Raw genomic sequence first — 17,358 nt, forward strand, 5'->3', positions numbered from 1 at the left:
CAGCTAATTTCGAACCGAAAATCTTAAGACTAGAACACCATTTCATCATTAGAAACTATCATCATGGAACTAACGAAAACATAATGTTTTCCAACAAACTGAGATCATGAATCAATTAAAACTACACCACCATGGGAAACCTGGAAGCATTGGACAGCCGTTTCGTCCTATTGTGGAACTCCTCAGCAGAGCGCATCCATGATCCCGTCTCATGAGATTCGAACCCTGGACTTATCAGTTTTGCGCACGAACGCTTAATTTCTAGACCACTGAGCCGGTATCCAACGGTGTTAATGCCTAACTTCAACTGATCCACGAAATTGAGCGACACATCCACCAATGTCTTCAGTGAGTTACTATCTCACAACAGACCTCGTTGAACTCCACTGGTCACTGATTCTCACTAGAACTCTAGGAAATATCTATTAATGTCTGTCACTAGTGAGCATATGATTATTATTATTATCAAAAGGTTTTTTTGGAGATTTTAGTAATTTAATAGTTGAATTGATTAGTCGGGATCGTGGATGCGCACTGCTGAAGAGTCCGGTACTAGGATGAAACAGCCATCCAGTACTCCCAAGTTTTCGATGATAGTTTAGCTTTAATTTACTCATGAATTCAACTATCAAATTATTAAACATTTCTAAAAAAAAACCCCCTTTCTGAAAAATAAATGTCAATTAACAAAACTATAATAAATAATCAAATAAACTTTGAATACTTAATAATTCACTTTGTTTTTGAAGAAGAAAAATTTACCGCTTCATTGAATCTATTCATATAATGACTATCAAATTGAATTTTGAATGTTCTATGGAAACATCATTCATTTGTTACCAAGTGATGTTACTTTTATAAATAACAATAGTAAGTCTTAAGTTTATAATGTTTAATCATAAATATCAATGACAAGTGAAATGGTTAAAAAACCATTTTTATGACACAATAGTTTTTTTCTTTTTTTATTTATATTTTAAAAGTTAAAATATTTTTTGGTGTGAGTGTGTGTGTTTAAGCATTTACATATGAAAGTCTTTAATGTTTCATGTCATTTATTGTCAATGTTGTTATTGTTTTAAGATGGAGAAAGAGAGGGAGAGATAGGAGAAGGGGAATAATAAAATCATCTTTATATTGAATTCGCTTGGTATTGTTTGTTTGAATCCTACCATTGATGTTTAGGACTGTAATTGATTAGTCTCGATTATATAGGCAAGTGGCTATCAGGACTCAATAGCTGAGTAGATAACAAGATGGCGTTTTAAGCGAACGGTGCTGGGTTCGAGTCCCAGAGTGAACATCAACTCTGAGATGCAGGTATATCCAGCTGACGAGTCCCAAATAGGACGGAACGCGCGTCAAACTGTATTCCATGGCTAGCCACTATCCATCTTTGCTTATTATCTTTATATTGGTTGTTTACATGTCCTCATTGATATTTAGAACTGTAATTGATTAGTCTCTTTGGATATATATATATATATATATATATATATATACCTTGTGTAATAAACTTCAACGTTATGAACAGTATACAAAGATATTTTTATTGCGCGTTAGGGACGATGTTTTAATTTTGTCTAAAATCCTAAAAGTCCTATTCTTAATCCTGATTGGTTTGTCTCTATGTTATACTTTTACCTATAAAGTTATTTGAAACTATATCTATTTCGGATTCACTTACAGTTTTTTCAAAAAAATATTTTGCTGAAGTTTCATATTTGGAACGGAATTCGAATAAATTGTATGTCTATTAAAGCTAGACCACCATGGAAAACCTGGAAGTATTGAATGGCCACGTGAGATTCGAATCCAGGACCTATCGTGGGGGCGTACTGCTGAGGAGTCCCACAATAGGACAAAACGACCGTCTAGTGTTTCCAAGTTTTCCATGGCGGTGTAGCTTTAATTGACTCATGATTTCAACTATATAAAATTACTAAAATCTCCACGAAACCTTCTTCTGATAAATTGTATGTATCTATATATTTTTAAAGATACTTTTTTTGTTAGAAACATAATATTGACGTTAAAGGAAACAGTATTAATATGCATACTAATAATCGTATTATCATTATTATTATCATTACTATCAATACTACTACTACTACTAATGGTAATATTAGTAATGGTAACATTAATAGTCACCAATGGAAATATTATTCATTGAACATTGAATAAATATAATAAAATGAAGAGGAGACACTTTCTTTCCCCCCTTCCCCCCTCTTAATTTCCTTCCAAAAAATAGTAAGATATATATATATATATATATATATATACCTAACCAAATATAAGATATTGAAAAAGGGGTAAAAGAAAACTAAACTATTTTCAAAACGAAAAAAAAATTATCGAAAAAAATTTTTGTTTTTTTTTTGTGATTAAATTAAAATACCGTATTCGTTTTTTCCTGATATATTTTTTTTAATTTTTTTTTAAATTTTTTCTCCAGTTCATTTTTCCGGGTTATTTTTCCTTTCAATATTCATATATCCATATTTAGTTGATAGACAGATGGGAACAAATATAGAAATGAAGAAAAAAAGTTCTCATTGATTTATTCGTTAATCTACTTAAAAGTATACAATATAAGTAGTATTATAGTATATATATATGTAGAAAGTGTAACTAGGTACTTTTAATAAATGGATATATATATCTATATATATGTATATACTATGTATATAATAAATGGTTTTGGGGGGGGGAAGAATGATGATAATAGAATTAATGTATATATATACATATTACTAATGATGATAATGATTGTGTACACTATAGAATAAAAGACAAAAGTAACTAGAGAAATTAACCTAGAAAATAACCAATTTTAGTAACAAAATAGTAGGCTAGTTATAAGAGTTTAATAGTTTGAAACTGTGACAAAATTTAATGCAAGAGTAATTGTCTATAAAGCGTTCTCATTGTTTCTTTTTTGTAAAACAGTATATGGTTTATAGAATATAACCTCTGTCAAGTGATATATATATATATATATATGCATGCCTTTTGTATACAACAAGATATATTTAGATACATCTTATGAAAAACTTATCGATATCTAGAAAAACATACTGACTAGATTTGTTTTTATACGAAGTGTTCAGCTGTATTTTATAGGCAGTTATTTACTTCCTACTCCTGTTAATCCCAATGGAGCATAGGCCGCCGACCAGCATTCTCCAATCCACTCTGTCCTCGACCTTCCTTTCTAATTCTATCCAATTCTTGTTCATTCTTCTCATGTCTGTCTCTATTTTTTGGCGTAATGTGTTCCTTGATCTTCCTCTTCTCCTTTGGCCTTCAGGACTGCATGTGAGGGCTTGCCTTGTGACGCAGTTAGCTGACATCCTCAATGTACATCCTATCCACTTCCAGTGCTTCTTCTTGATTTCTTCCTTCTCTGAAATCTAGTTTGTCCTCTCCAACAGTAGGTTGTTACTGATAGTGTCTGGTCAACGGATCCGAAGTAATTTGCAATTTTATAGGCAGTTATTTATTACAAAACGAAGTCTACTGATAAAAACTAGTAGAAATCCAGAGGAATTTGACGAATCTTTCATGAGTGTTTAGAACTCATCGAAAGTCAGTTAGGTAGAATTAACGAAAAGGGAAAGAAATAACTGATGCATCTATGATACTGTGGCCTATTATGTACCCAATCATCTCAATTCACTAATCAAGATTATGTATATTTTTAACTCCGATGAACACTTTCGCTATTGTTAAATTCTTTGAGCCAAATTGTTTAATTATATCATCAACACTTGATTGTCCAGATTAATACAGATCTGCGAATACACAATCTAGCTCAGACAGCTCATTATTATCAAAATTATCCGTCTGGACTGTAAATATTCTCGATCACCACAGTTGATCTTTATATTATTTACTACTTTACACAAAGAGCGTTTTGTTTCTTCTTTTTGTGATAATTGTATGTCTTCAGTTCTATTGAGATCGTGTTCACAAATATAAATAAACTATGACTGGATTTAGATAATGTCACGACGTGAACATCAACTCTGAGATGTGGCAGGTACATCCAGATAACGAGTCCCAAATGTAATGAAACGTACATTTTGAATTCCAATGCTAGTCATCATCCATCATTTCTATATCAACATTAACACTTCAACACATATTTTAATCTCACGGAAGTTCCTCATTTTGACATAATCAGCAAATGCTAGCATAAATAAGCCATAAATGACTGAAAAGAAACGAATTTGACATTTGCTTCAGTTCAACCTATCTACAAATTTCGGTAAGGTAATCACTTTTTAATTTGCAAAATGAACACCTAGGTCAAACCAAAATTTTACATTTATAAGGGCTACATTTTCCAGTTGTTGATGTCAAGTCTAATAAATGATCAGTTTCTGTTAGCATCGTGTACATCCTGAATGGGATAAATAATACGTTGATGCTTGAAGTAAAAGGTACTAGTCTTGAGATACAAATACATTCAACTGATAGACACAACCCAATTTTACCAAAATCATAATTTTGTTTGATTATGGTACTCTTCAGTAGTATGAATACAGCATAATTCTTCTAAATTTAACGTCTAATCAACATGTTACAAATAGTATGAGTTGAGAGAGTTGGCTAGTGATGAAACAAAGAGGCGAGAATGATCCCCAACCTGTTTTTCAATCTCGGAATCAATTTATTTGATCTCATTTAGTGAGTTTACTTGTATCTATAATATTAATTTTGTTATAAAAGGTCAGATTGTTAAGTTTAGATCCAAAACAATATCTAAAATTAAATCATTTAGTGGTTGAACATGAACAGACCAGCGTGTGAATTCACTCTGAGTACTAATGATGATTCAACATCTACCGTTAAACTGAATGGTATTGAGACAGCACATTCAAGGCGGTTCCATAACCTTTTCTTTCATATATCTAATAAATCAATAAATGAATTCATATCTCTTCATATATAAGAAACTTACTTACTTACGCCTGTTACCCCTCGTGGAGGAGCATAGGCTGCTCACCAGCATTGTCCATCCAACTCTGTCCTGGGCAATATATAAGAAACACCTTCCATAAATCTAACTAAGATTCTAAAGAAAACAGTTCTTTGGTTCGGCCTAAAAAATATGTGCAAATGAACAATGATGAATAGTGGAAAACTACTTACACAAACCATAAATACTAATTAATTGAATAGATGACAAACATTCACCTGCCTATATTACTAACCAGTTAGTTTTAATCTTAACTCGACTTTTGTAGTTTTGTACAAATGTATTCAAAGGTGTAACTATTAAGCTTTATTAAAGCCTTAGCTCTACAAAATTTCAATACCCCCTCAAATGCATTCAAAACCGCTTGTTCTAACCCTTTAACTATCTTGACAATATTGTTTTATCATTCTGAGTGATGAGTTTCACATTATTTTCTTCATTATCTCATATTTTCTGTTACTTTTCATTTTCATAGTTGAAATCATGAGTCAATTGAAGCTAGACCACCATGGAAAACCTGGAAGCATTGGAGGGCCATTTCGTCCTGTTGTGGGACTCCTTAGCAGTGCACATCCACGATCCCTCACTTGCGAGATTCGAACCCAGGACCTACCAGTCTCGCGCCAGAGCACTTAACCGATAGACCATTGAGCAGGCATCTGACGGTGTTAATGTCTAACTTCAACCAATCCATGATGTTTGAGCAACCGTTCACCAATTGTCTTCAGTGAGTTGATATCTCTACAACAGATTTGGTTGAATTCCACTGGTCACTGTTTTGCACTAGAAGTCAAGGAAACATTCCTTACTTTTCATTTTGTCTGGTCGACCTTTTCTTTTTACACATAAATCTACTTAACAAGTAAGTGTATAGTCAGATGTTTGGAAATGTATAGGGTTATTATATCAAATAATTCTGATTATCTTCATCTTATTATTATACTATCCAAATTTATCAAAGCGTTTGAAGCGAGGGTACTGGGTTCGAGTGATTCCCAGAGTGAACATCAACTCTGAGATGCGGGTACATCCAGCTGACGAGTCCCGAATAGGACGAAACGCGCGTCCTGGATTCCATTGCTAGTCAATATCCATCTTTGCTTAGAACTAGTTACTGTTTGTAACTTCTTTATTATTATGAAAGAAAAATTTTCATCATGAAATAAGAGGACTTGAGAGAACTGTTGAAAATCGTTTTTTTGGACTGAACTGTTGTTTCGTTTCAGTTCGTCACTCTTCAGTAATTTGCATTAATTCTAGAGACAAATAAGAATAAATATCCTAAAGTTATGAATTTCTATTTGTTTAAATATTATTTTCAAACCTTGGTGTTAAACTTCTCCTAATTCATTGAGTTTGTTCAACAGGGTGACATATATATATCCTTGTTTCTATGCTGCAAGCATGATGCATAGTGCTTTTGTTCTTACTGGTGATCACCAAGGTATGTGCAAAATATGTACATAGATACATGAACAATGGATAGAGGTAAATAAATAAATATATATATAACTCTAATATATACATTTCTGTAACTCTCTGAAAAAGTGTATATATGTATTTATCTACATTTATACGTAGCTATCCATCTCTCTCTCTTACCTATCTCTCTAACAAACTATCTATATGTATAAAAAACGTGGACTTTTTAAAGGGATGAGGTGTGTCGTCAGTAATCAACAGTATATATATATACATATTTATATATAATAAACATATTTAACTATATCCCCTTTCCTTATTACTGTTACTTTTGTTGACGCAGTATGTATGTAAACCTTTTTATCCAACCATTAACAAACGAAAAAATCAACTAACTGGTTAAGCAGGTTAACCCCTAGTAAAAATTTACCTTTGTAATATATATATATATATATATATATATAGAAAGAGAGAGAGAGAGGTGGAAACAAAATAAGGGGCAGATATCTGTGGAAACATTTATATATATTCATATAACCATAGATACATAGTGATAGGAAAGTTTTTTTTTACAAATCATACAAGGTAACAAACACTTCTAATACTGTATACATAGTATGGATATATATATTTATATATATGAGTGGTTATAATTCTATTTTATTAGTTGTCTTATTCGGAATACAATCTATTTGAATGTATATTATATTATCATTATTATATTGAGAACTTTTAATAGGAAGGTAACTTATTATCATTACTATTATTTTATAATATTTACTTGAAACGATTAATTATGATTAAGCAAAGATAGATAGTGGCTAGCAGTAGAATCCAGTTTGATGCACGTTTCGTCCTATTTGGGATTCGTCAGTTGGATGTACCTACATCTCAGAGTTAATGTTCACTCTGGGACTCGAACCCAGTATCGTTTGCATCAAACGCCATTTTGTTATCCATTCAGCTACTGAATCCTCATAGCCGCTTGCTTGTACATTGGGGTGAAGTTTAAATTCACTTAGTATTGTTTGTTTAAATCTTCCCATTGATGTTTAGGACTGCAACTGGTCAGTCTCTTATTGGCATATGTGAATACTGTGCGTATTAATCATGATTTTTAAATAAATATTTAAAATATTTGTGGTTTTAAATGTTTTGTGAGATAGTTTTTCAGTTTTTCAGATTTTCACCATGTAACTAACATTGATTAAAGAGCTATTGAAGCTACTTGGCCATTGATGACTATTTCAACTACTATAATAGATCACATATCTATGTGACTAAAATATTTCAAACTAGAATAGAACAGCAGTTCAGCACGGCCTGTTTTTTTTCTATATAATCTTCTAGTTAATATTAACTTGTGATGAGTAGTAATTTTGAATATCTATAAAGTTCAAAGAAAATAGCTGGTACCTTCGAGGATAATGATTGATGTTCATAAAACACTACGAATCTGGTTACTGCTTCTCACTAGAACTCTAGGAAATACCTCTTGGTGCCAGTCTCTAGTGAGCATATGTTGATTGATATCATCAGAAGGGGTTTTGTGGATATTATAGTAATTTTGATAGTTGAGATCATGAGTCAATTATTATGGGTTATTCAGTAAATGATGAACTTTTATTAAGATAGAAGTAAATAATCTTTGTATACTAAATAATTTGGAATAGACCGTTTCAAGTATTTCGATAGTTAAGTGATTATTACACATGATAAGTAATTCATAAATAGCTTATGTTATTCTTATAGTTTATTGAAAAACAAACCTTAAACTGATCAACACATTCATACTGACTTCTATCATATAAGTTTGCATAATAGCTGGACAATATTTCCTGTACTATATAGGAGATAGTGGACAAATGTTTCGTTGAAGCATATGGCTTTTCAACAGTGAGTTCAAGCTAATTTCTCGAGGATTAAAAGCAAGATTTTTTGGTCACACAGCTATTTTTTTAAAGTTCTGAACTATTTACTCAATAGTCTACATTCCAGACTTCAATTAATTCAGAATATATCTATTCCACTGATAATGATTAACTGTCCCATGATTTGGTTAAACTTCAGAAGACATAATCTCCTACGAGAGCCTGATAAGCTAATCTCAATGTGAGTCACTATTTAGAACATTATTATTTTGTGGAATTTCAAACTAGGATGAAATAGATGTTCAGTGTTTGCTGGTTCCCTCTGGTATCCAAAATAATACCAATTTATAACGAAGTCACTTGTAGAAAGGTGACTCCTTTAATAGAATAAGCGGTTATATTTCTGTTTCCTATAAAATATCCTATCTTTTTCCAATATTTTTCACTCTTCCTCATGTTTTCAAGCCTACTACATACCAATCATTTTTTATTTATAGTATAAGATTCCTCAGTAGTTTGTAATCACAACCCCACTAAAAAGCATCGAATCCAGAATCTTCGATCTTGGACGAAAGCACTTAACTTCTAGATCATTGAGGAAAGTCTAGTGGTGTACAAATCTGACTTCAGTCAATCCGCGATGTTATGTGAACATCTTTAATTGCTTTCGGTAGATATTTTCCTCACACTTGACACAGTTGAACTCTACTAGACCTGGTTTCTCACTAGAACTAAAGGGGCTTCCTATCGAAGCCATTCACCAGTGTGCTAATGACAGTTATCAGGAATAGAAATTCGGTGTATTGTTGAATGATTTTGAGATTATTGGACGGCTGTTTCATTATAGTATAGGAATCCTCAGAAGTACGCATCAACGATCTCATATCATAGGGACTCAAAACCAAGACCTTCTCTCTCGCACGTGAACGCTTAACATGTAGACCACTGAGGTGGAATCCAATAGATGGATTTCCTGAAGTTCTGGTGAGAGGCCGTGACCAGTGCATTTAAATCCATGTCGGATATGAGACAGTTACTCACTGAATACAATGGATGAAGGGTCGAGCATGATCATGGATTGACTGAAGTTATAAACACAGTCGGATGCTGGCAGAATGATATCGAGGTTATTTGTTCATGTGAGAGACTGAAGGTTGTGGTTTCGAGTCTATTTGATTAGGGATCGTGGATAGTTACTGGTGATGATGAGTTCCATACCAGAACGAAACGGCCGTCCAGTGATTCTAGGTTTTCCATGTTGGTTTAACTTAGATAGACTTATGAATTCAACTATTAAAATTACTCCAATCTCCATAAACCCCCATTCCAATAATAATCCTGATAATAATAGCTAAACAAAAGGTGGCTTCATTCAATACTATATGCTTGGTTACAGAAAAAAGGGACTTTCAGCTAAAATATGAAATATCGTAACAAATTTTCCATTTAATAATCCATTTAACTCCTTAGCATTTAAATTGTATACGAGAAATTCATAATTACCATTACTCTAGCGCTTTATCTGATCGTTTTAAACAAACTGATTAATGATTGCGTAGTTTATTGGTTAAAAAGTATATTATTACCCTATCATATACGAAGAATATTTTGTCCCATCTTCACATACAAATCATTCTTGATCAATTTTCTTCCACTATATCGTCTGTCACCTCATCTAAAATACTTAATACATTAATTCTATTACTATGGCTTCTTATCTCTTTAAATAATATACGACTCGGAAAAAAAAACAAACCACATATTACAAATCCACTCGAATTTAGTGTCAATTACCTTCACGACTAGTTTTAACCCTTTTGTAAGACCTCTTGAGTTCATTAAATAATCGACATGCATAAAATTAAAAAGTTAAAATAAATAAAAATATAATTTATCTTAATATGACCACCTCTGAAAGCCCTGGATACTTAAAACATTCGATCTCGCACTGAGGAGTTCTATACTATAACGAAACAGTTGTCCATTGATCACTGTTGTACAATGATTGCGTATGTTAGGTCAGTTTACAACCTCAATAAATTATTCAGTTGTTTATTTATTCAACTGAAAACTTATTACAAATTAAAGAACATTGGATATGTATTGACTTTTTATTTGAAACTCTATAGTAATATACACCCATGATCTTATATAACTGTATCCATGAATTAGAATCCATCCGTCAACATTTCCAAATTCAATCAATTTTGAAATTAATTCTTATCATCATTCAACATCATCTATGTATAGTTGTCTCATTCTTGATTTCCTATGAATGTTATCATAAAAGCGTCTAAAAGAGGTTAAATGCTCTGTGAAGTTTTAGTTTTATAAAACTCATCTACAAAAGACTTGAGCCTTGAATGATAAATAATATGAATAGAACATCTGCATACCTCTTTCTACTGAATCTCAATTATTTCATTGCCACATTGTTAATCTTAACTCGAAGTATTAAATTAACTTGGTATTGTTTGGTTGAAACGTCCCATTGATGTTTAGGACTGCAATTGGTCAGTCTCTTGTTAGCATATGTGCATACTGTGTGTATTACCTCGATATAGTCTTAATTCACAAGCATTATAAGCAAAGATGGATAGGGGCTAGCAGTGAAATCCAGTTTTAAGCGAAAGGTACTGGGTTCGAGTTCCAGAGTGAACATCAACTCTGAGATGCAGTTGCATCCAGCTGACAAATCCCAAATAGGATGGAACGCGCGTCAAACTGTATTCCACTGCTAGCCACTATACATCTTCACTCAAAGTATTAGTTTTAAATTAGTATTCATTAAATTACATGTTATTTATTTATTTACTCATTATTAGTTATTATTAGCTTTATTCAATATTATATTTTTGGTACAATATAGAATTCTCAACGCAAAGTATTTCAACAAGTTTACTTTTCTTATTTCTTGGTCGATACTGACGATAATTACTGAGTGATCGTCAGTTAGATGTTAGCAGTCAATTGAATTGACATCGGAATAATGTACATTCTCTTCGCTCCATATTGCCAGCAACCACGATATCTCTGATTGGGTCTTTAGTAACTTGTATAATGAAAGGTTGTACACTTTTCAGAAACGCATCTGAATAGGTTAAGCAATTAATTGACATGATGATGTATTAAAACAAACAAGTAAACAGATAAGTTGTTGAAATATCTAGATTGTAGAGAGGAACAGGTAGCCCAGATATTCAAACAGGCCGCCAAACATGCTATTTGTATTCGGTAAATTATTCAAGTATACCCATGTTGAACAGTTTTTATTAGGCAAAATTATCATCAAGAAGTGTACAAGATGATAGTAGTCACTACTTAATGACTAATCATTGCAAATAGAATATTTTTGTTACAAACTTATCAGTTCCCAGAAGCATTTAACCCTTCCTTTTTTTTCCCAGTTCAAACACTAAATTGTACAAATTGCATGCTAAAAGCGGTTAGACTATTATTCACACCATTATTCAATTACCTACGAGATATTAGTGTGATATAGCAAACTTACTTTGTGTACATTATACTGACATTTCAAACGAAATAAGTATGCAATTTGAATTGGTTTCTTCATGATCTTTTCAGAGATATCGTTCAATTTTTAAGATAGATCATATTCAAGGACTGACATTAGTATGAAGTTATCGATTAAAGTGTCTTGATTTCATGAACAAATTTCCGATTGTAGGTATCAATACCCAAGGTTTGACTGGATCATTTTGAATAAACTGAGCATTGGATAGATTGTTATAAATAAAGTCATATATTTGTAATATCCCAATGAGTAGAGAAGTTAAACTTCTTGACGTTTCGTGACTCAGTTTAAGCCACTTCTTTAGAAAATAAATAATCAAATCAAAGTTAATCTAAGTTTAAATAGTATAAAAGAACAACGCAAGAATATTGTGTGCGATCAATCAGAAAAACAGGTTTGAATGGTTAAAATTGTTAAGTTGTAAAATTAAGACGAAACAATGCTTGTTGATAAATGATATGCAATTATATTATGTGACCGAATGATAGCTGCTTACAAGATGATTGGTCAAAGACCTTGTACGATCTGTGATCAAAGACAAGACCAGTAGTCTATGATGGACTTAAAATTCAGGTTCACTAAAGAATAATTTTTCTGGTTAGCGCTTTTTTAGCGAGTTGGTTTCCTACGGGATGGGGTCGCTAACCCCATGCCCGACCCTCCTCCTTTACCCGGGCTTGGGACCGGCAGTAGCCCCCGGAGGAGCTACAGGCGGAAAAGGACCAGGACAGAGTGGGTTGGAGAGTGCTGGTCGGCTGCCTATGCCTCATTGAGAGAAACAGGCGTAAGTAAGTAAGTAAGTAAGCGCTAAAGAATAGGTCTTTGTTCTCATAAAATAATAAGCTTGTACACAAAATATTAACAGAAAAATAAACAATCAAATATCAGGAGGGATATGTAGGTGTCAGTTTTATCGGCCACTTGCATTTCAATTAGTTACAAACTTGCCCATCCTATTTAAAGATAACAAAAATGTTACGAATTAATTACAGCCATAAATGTAAGTTATTGGATCTCACCAACTCAGTGGTCTGAAAGCAACATATTTGTCTAAATGTCACGAGTTTAATTCTAGGGGAGATCGTTAAAAAGTTTACTGTGAAGTCCCATACCAGAACGAAATAACTGTCTAGTTCTCTGTACTTTCTGGTAGTTGTCTATCTGAAGTCAATCAGTTCATGATGCCAATTTTCACCAAATTTTTTGTGTATTTTATTTTCAACTATATCCCCACATTCTTCATCAATTAACAAAATCAAGTATGTTACATAAGATAGAACATATCTGTTGTTCCCAGTACACCATATTCTTACTTCAGAGGCACTTACCAGTCCTAACTGTTGTATTGTTGTTTCAGATCGTTCCCGCTTCCAAGTGAATGTTAATATATAAGTAAAAAAAACTATTTCATAGTTCATTACATGCGACGTTACTAATGTGAGTTTGTTTTTTCCTAATTTCAGGGTAACAAAGAGTAAACACACTAGAAGAAGAGGAACAATCCCTATGTGATCTGAGCCTACAGAACAACGAATAAAACTATTTTGTAATAAGTTCCCCATTTTTGAACTCGAACCGCATCAGTCAGTTTAAAAAAACATATCTATTGTGCCCAGTACATCGTGTTCTTACTTCAGAGGCACTTACCAGTCCTAACTGTTGTGTTATTGTTTCAGATCGTTCCCGCTTCCAAGTAAACGTCAATATATATATAACGTACTACATATATCTTTAATAAACAATCTATGATTTATATGACATAACTCAATTCTATATTTTATATTATTCAAATGTTCAATAATCATTTAGATCACCATAGTGATTATTATGATCAAAATAATAATGATCATGATAGAAAGATTATAAAGGATGATTACCAAGTGAATATTTTCCAAAATTATTCAGAACAATATTATTATAATATACAATCATTTATACCACCCCCTTTATTATTATTTACCTGGTCAAAATTAATGAGAACAGAATTGTTTCAGAAAACTTTACAAAATGTAATTTTATCAAATTATAATTATGTAATTACTAGTTTACAATCTACTAATAGTCCGGTTAATAATAATAACAATAGTAATGGTAATAATAATGGTAATGATACAAATCCAGATCTTATCGATTTAACTAATAGAAATGTCTTAATTAAAAGATGTTTGATTAAATTAAATAGTTTATTATTTGAGTATTTATCATCTAACAAAGATTGGTCATCATTATCAGCATCAGCATCCCCATCATCGTTATCGTCGTCATTATCATCAGCGACAAGTATCATTGAACCATATCATCAGTTTAATGTATATAATAATTATGAATCAATAAATTGTAATAATCTATATGATAACACTTTGATCAACCATATAAAGCATGAAAGTAATCATTTAAATGATAATCTACCTCTTGAAGAAGCAACGATACAATTCGATGAAAGTAAAGAAGTTTACTCAAATCATCGAAGTAATAATAATAATAGTGATTTCCTTATTGATAGTAGCCATCATTTAGATTCATATATGACTTCATTGAATGTACCAGAAATAGATCATACTAAATGTAACCCTTATTGGTCAGATTTATGCATAGAAAATTATCATCCTGAAATATATCATAATACATTATTAGACAATTGTTCAACTTGGAAACAAACATCATCATCGACATCACCGCATTCACCATCACGATCATCATCATCGCCGCCGCCGCCGACAACAACAACAGCAGCAGCACCAATCATTGATTATTCCTTTAATACTGAACATTCAATTATGAATTCCTTATTAATCTCATTAAACAAAACACAATTACAATCTTCTTCAATACCCTCAACTGCATATTCACCATCATTAAATTTGAATGAATTTCTAATAGATCAAAGTATATTCTGTCCATTATGTCATAAATGTTTTCGATTTGAAAAAAATTTATTGCGACATTTACAAAAAATACATTCAACTAATACAGGGGAATCATTATTAAAATGTAAATTATGTAATTATACAACAAAACATTATAGTAATATGTATGTACATATTAGAACACATACAGGTGAGTAAATAATTAACTATATATGTATTTATTACATAACCATATTGTCAATTTGCCGCGCTCAGTGGTCCTAGAAGTTAAGCTCTCGTGCGCGAGACTGATAGATCCTAGGTTCAAATCTCGTGAGGTGGGATCGTTCATGAGCTCTGGTGAGGAGTTCCACACTAGGATGAAACGGCTGTCCAGTGCTACCAGGTTTTCCATGGTGGATTAGCTTTAATTGACTCATGATTTCAACTATAAAATTTGACAAATGTCATAAAGTTATACGAAGTCAATTTTAAATCCTAAATAAATTGATTTCCTTTGAAAAAAAATGACGATTATATTTGAAATATATAGTCTTTAGGTCTGTTCATGATTCCAAGGAAATTCAATAATCTCCACGACCCCTTACTGATAATAATCATGTGCTTACCAGAGACTAGCTTTGAGAGGAAATTTCCGGAATTCCTGTGAGAAGTCATGGCCAGTGAAGCAAATCCATGCCGGGCGTGAGGCAATTATTCATCAAAGACAATTGAAGATAGTCGCGAGAATTCGTGGATTGATCGAAATTAGGCATCAACAGCGTTGAAGGCCGATTCAATGGCATAGAGTTTAGGTATTCACGCGTGTGACCTAAGATCGTGAGCTCGATTCCTGCGTGCGTGACCGTGGATGAACACTGTTAAATAATCCCATACTAGGATGTCCAGTGTTTCCAGGTAATCAACAGTAGTCTGACCTAGATTGATTCATGATTTCAATGAAAATCTATCCATCTAATACACAGTAAATGAAATGAAATTTGTAGTAACTGTTTTGGTAGAGAAACTTTCTCCATTGAAGATGATGGACGGATACTGACAACTGAAAACTATTTCTGAAATCTTTTTTATAAATAATGACAACTTGAACCAATGAAAGCAGCCCATTGATTCATCAAAAGGAATGTAGACGTTTCAGCATTAGAAAGTGTCTTTTCGACGATATCATTTTCTGAAACTTTACAATCTTATTTATAGGTAATTTTTACATGTAGTAGTCTGTAGTAAAGTAGAGGAGTTTTATAAAGTTATCAAAGATAGTCAAACTTATTTCAGTGAAAGTCAATGAGAATGAAGTGGTGTTGCATAATATAGTCATAATCATCAACAGATATTAAGTATCATGTATAATAGTTTATACGTGGAAGGGTGTCATTTTAATGTGATTAAAGTTTTTAAGTAATGAGGGGTGTCACAACATTTACCAGTAGTAATAGTGTAGTGTGGTCTACTTATATCCACATAAGTAGTATATGGCGATAGTTACACAGGATATATTTTGGCAGAAGACCGATAAGGAAAGAACTGAAATGAAGCGCAATTGATAGGAAAATGCATGAACAGTAGAATTAGAGAAGATGAACTAATATTTACAGAAGGAGCAGCGAAGATTGACACAATTGGTTGTTGATTCGCAAATTAAATATTTGTTGTATGGTTACCAGCATTTAGTGATATAGTCTGTAATTTCTGGCTAAATACGTTCGATTACTCCCAGTCGTGAACATAAACTCTGAGATGCAGGTACATCCAGTTGACGAGTCCCAAATAGAATGGAACACGCGTCCTGGATTCCACTACTAGCCACTATCCATCTTTGCTTATAATGTTAAATATTGCCATAAATATCTCTTAGCCTACATTTCAGTTAAAAAGTTTCAAAAATAAACCAATTAACAAAGTATCTTATCAACATTGAATAACAAATATTTATTGTTAATTGGATTGTTTTTAGGTCAGTTCTATGATTACGACTTTTTAAGTGTATGATGTATACTATGCATGGAATATGGTAGAGTATCTATATGTTATATTGTTTTGACAACCACTGTAATATATCACGCTTACATTTTTCCAGCATGTAGGATAGTCTGTTTTTTTAATAGTTGAATTCATAAGTTGATTTAAGCTAGATCACTTTTAAAAACCTGGAAGCATTGGACGACCGTTTCGTCCTGTTATAGGACTCCTCAGCAGTGTACAAGTTTTCAGTGGTGGTCCAGCTTAAATTGACTTATGAATTCAACTATAAAAAACTACTACAATCTTCACAAATCCTCATTCTAATAATAGTCTGTTTTGTAGAGTGACTTTCGTTAAATTAAATAATTAAGTAATTCAAAAAATGAACAATATTTGAGTGAACAATTCTTTTTGCGATAACTTCATCATCAGGCTCTACAGTTATAAGTCCATAATTATTATGATATTTTACAAAGTCCAAAAATAAGGCATATATTAATTATAGTTGAAAGCGTGAGTCAATTGAAGCTAGGCCAACATGGAAAACCTGGAAACACTGGACGGTCGTTTCGTCCTATCATGGGACTCCTCAGCAGTGCGCATCCACGAACCCGCTCTCGCGAACGAGATTCGAACCCAGGACCTACCAGTCTCGAGAAGAAGCCCTTAACCGATAGACCACTGAGCTGGCATCCAACGGTGTTAAATGTCTAA

General features: G+C 32.5%; 1 protein-coding gene across 1 annotated transcript in view; it reads left to right on the plus strand.

Annotated features, from left to right (window-relative positions):
- Positions 1-6,394: 6,394 nt before the first annotated feature.
- Smp_133720 (hypothetical protein) overlaps positions 6,395-17,358 on the plus strand; it is a gene marked incomplete at both ends in the record, with an annotated part of 31,402 nt that continues 20,438 nt past the window's right edge. The window contains 3 exons of the mRNA XM_018794605.1: positions 6,395-6,431; positions 13,625-13,824; positions 14,194-14,380. Coding sequence (XP_018649000.1) covers positions 6,395-6,431; positions 13,625-13,824; positions 14,194-14,380 — 424 coding nt within the window. The remainder of the gene's footprint in view (positions 6,432-13,624; positions 13,825-14,193; positions 14,381-17,358) is intronic.

The sequence above is a fragment of the Schistosoma mansoni genome, chromosome 1 (genome assembly GCF_000237925.1).
Source record: "Schistosoma mansoni strain Puerto Rico chromosome 1, complete genome".
Lineage (NCBI taxonomy): Eukaryota > Metazoa > Platyhelminthes > Trematoda > Strigeidida > Schistosomatidae > Schistosoma > Schistosoma mansoni.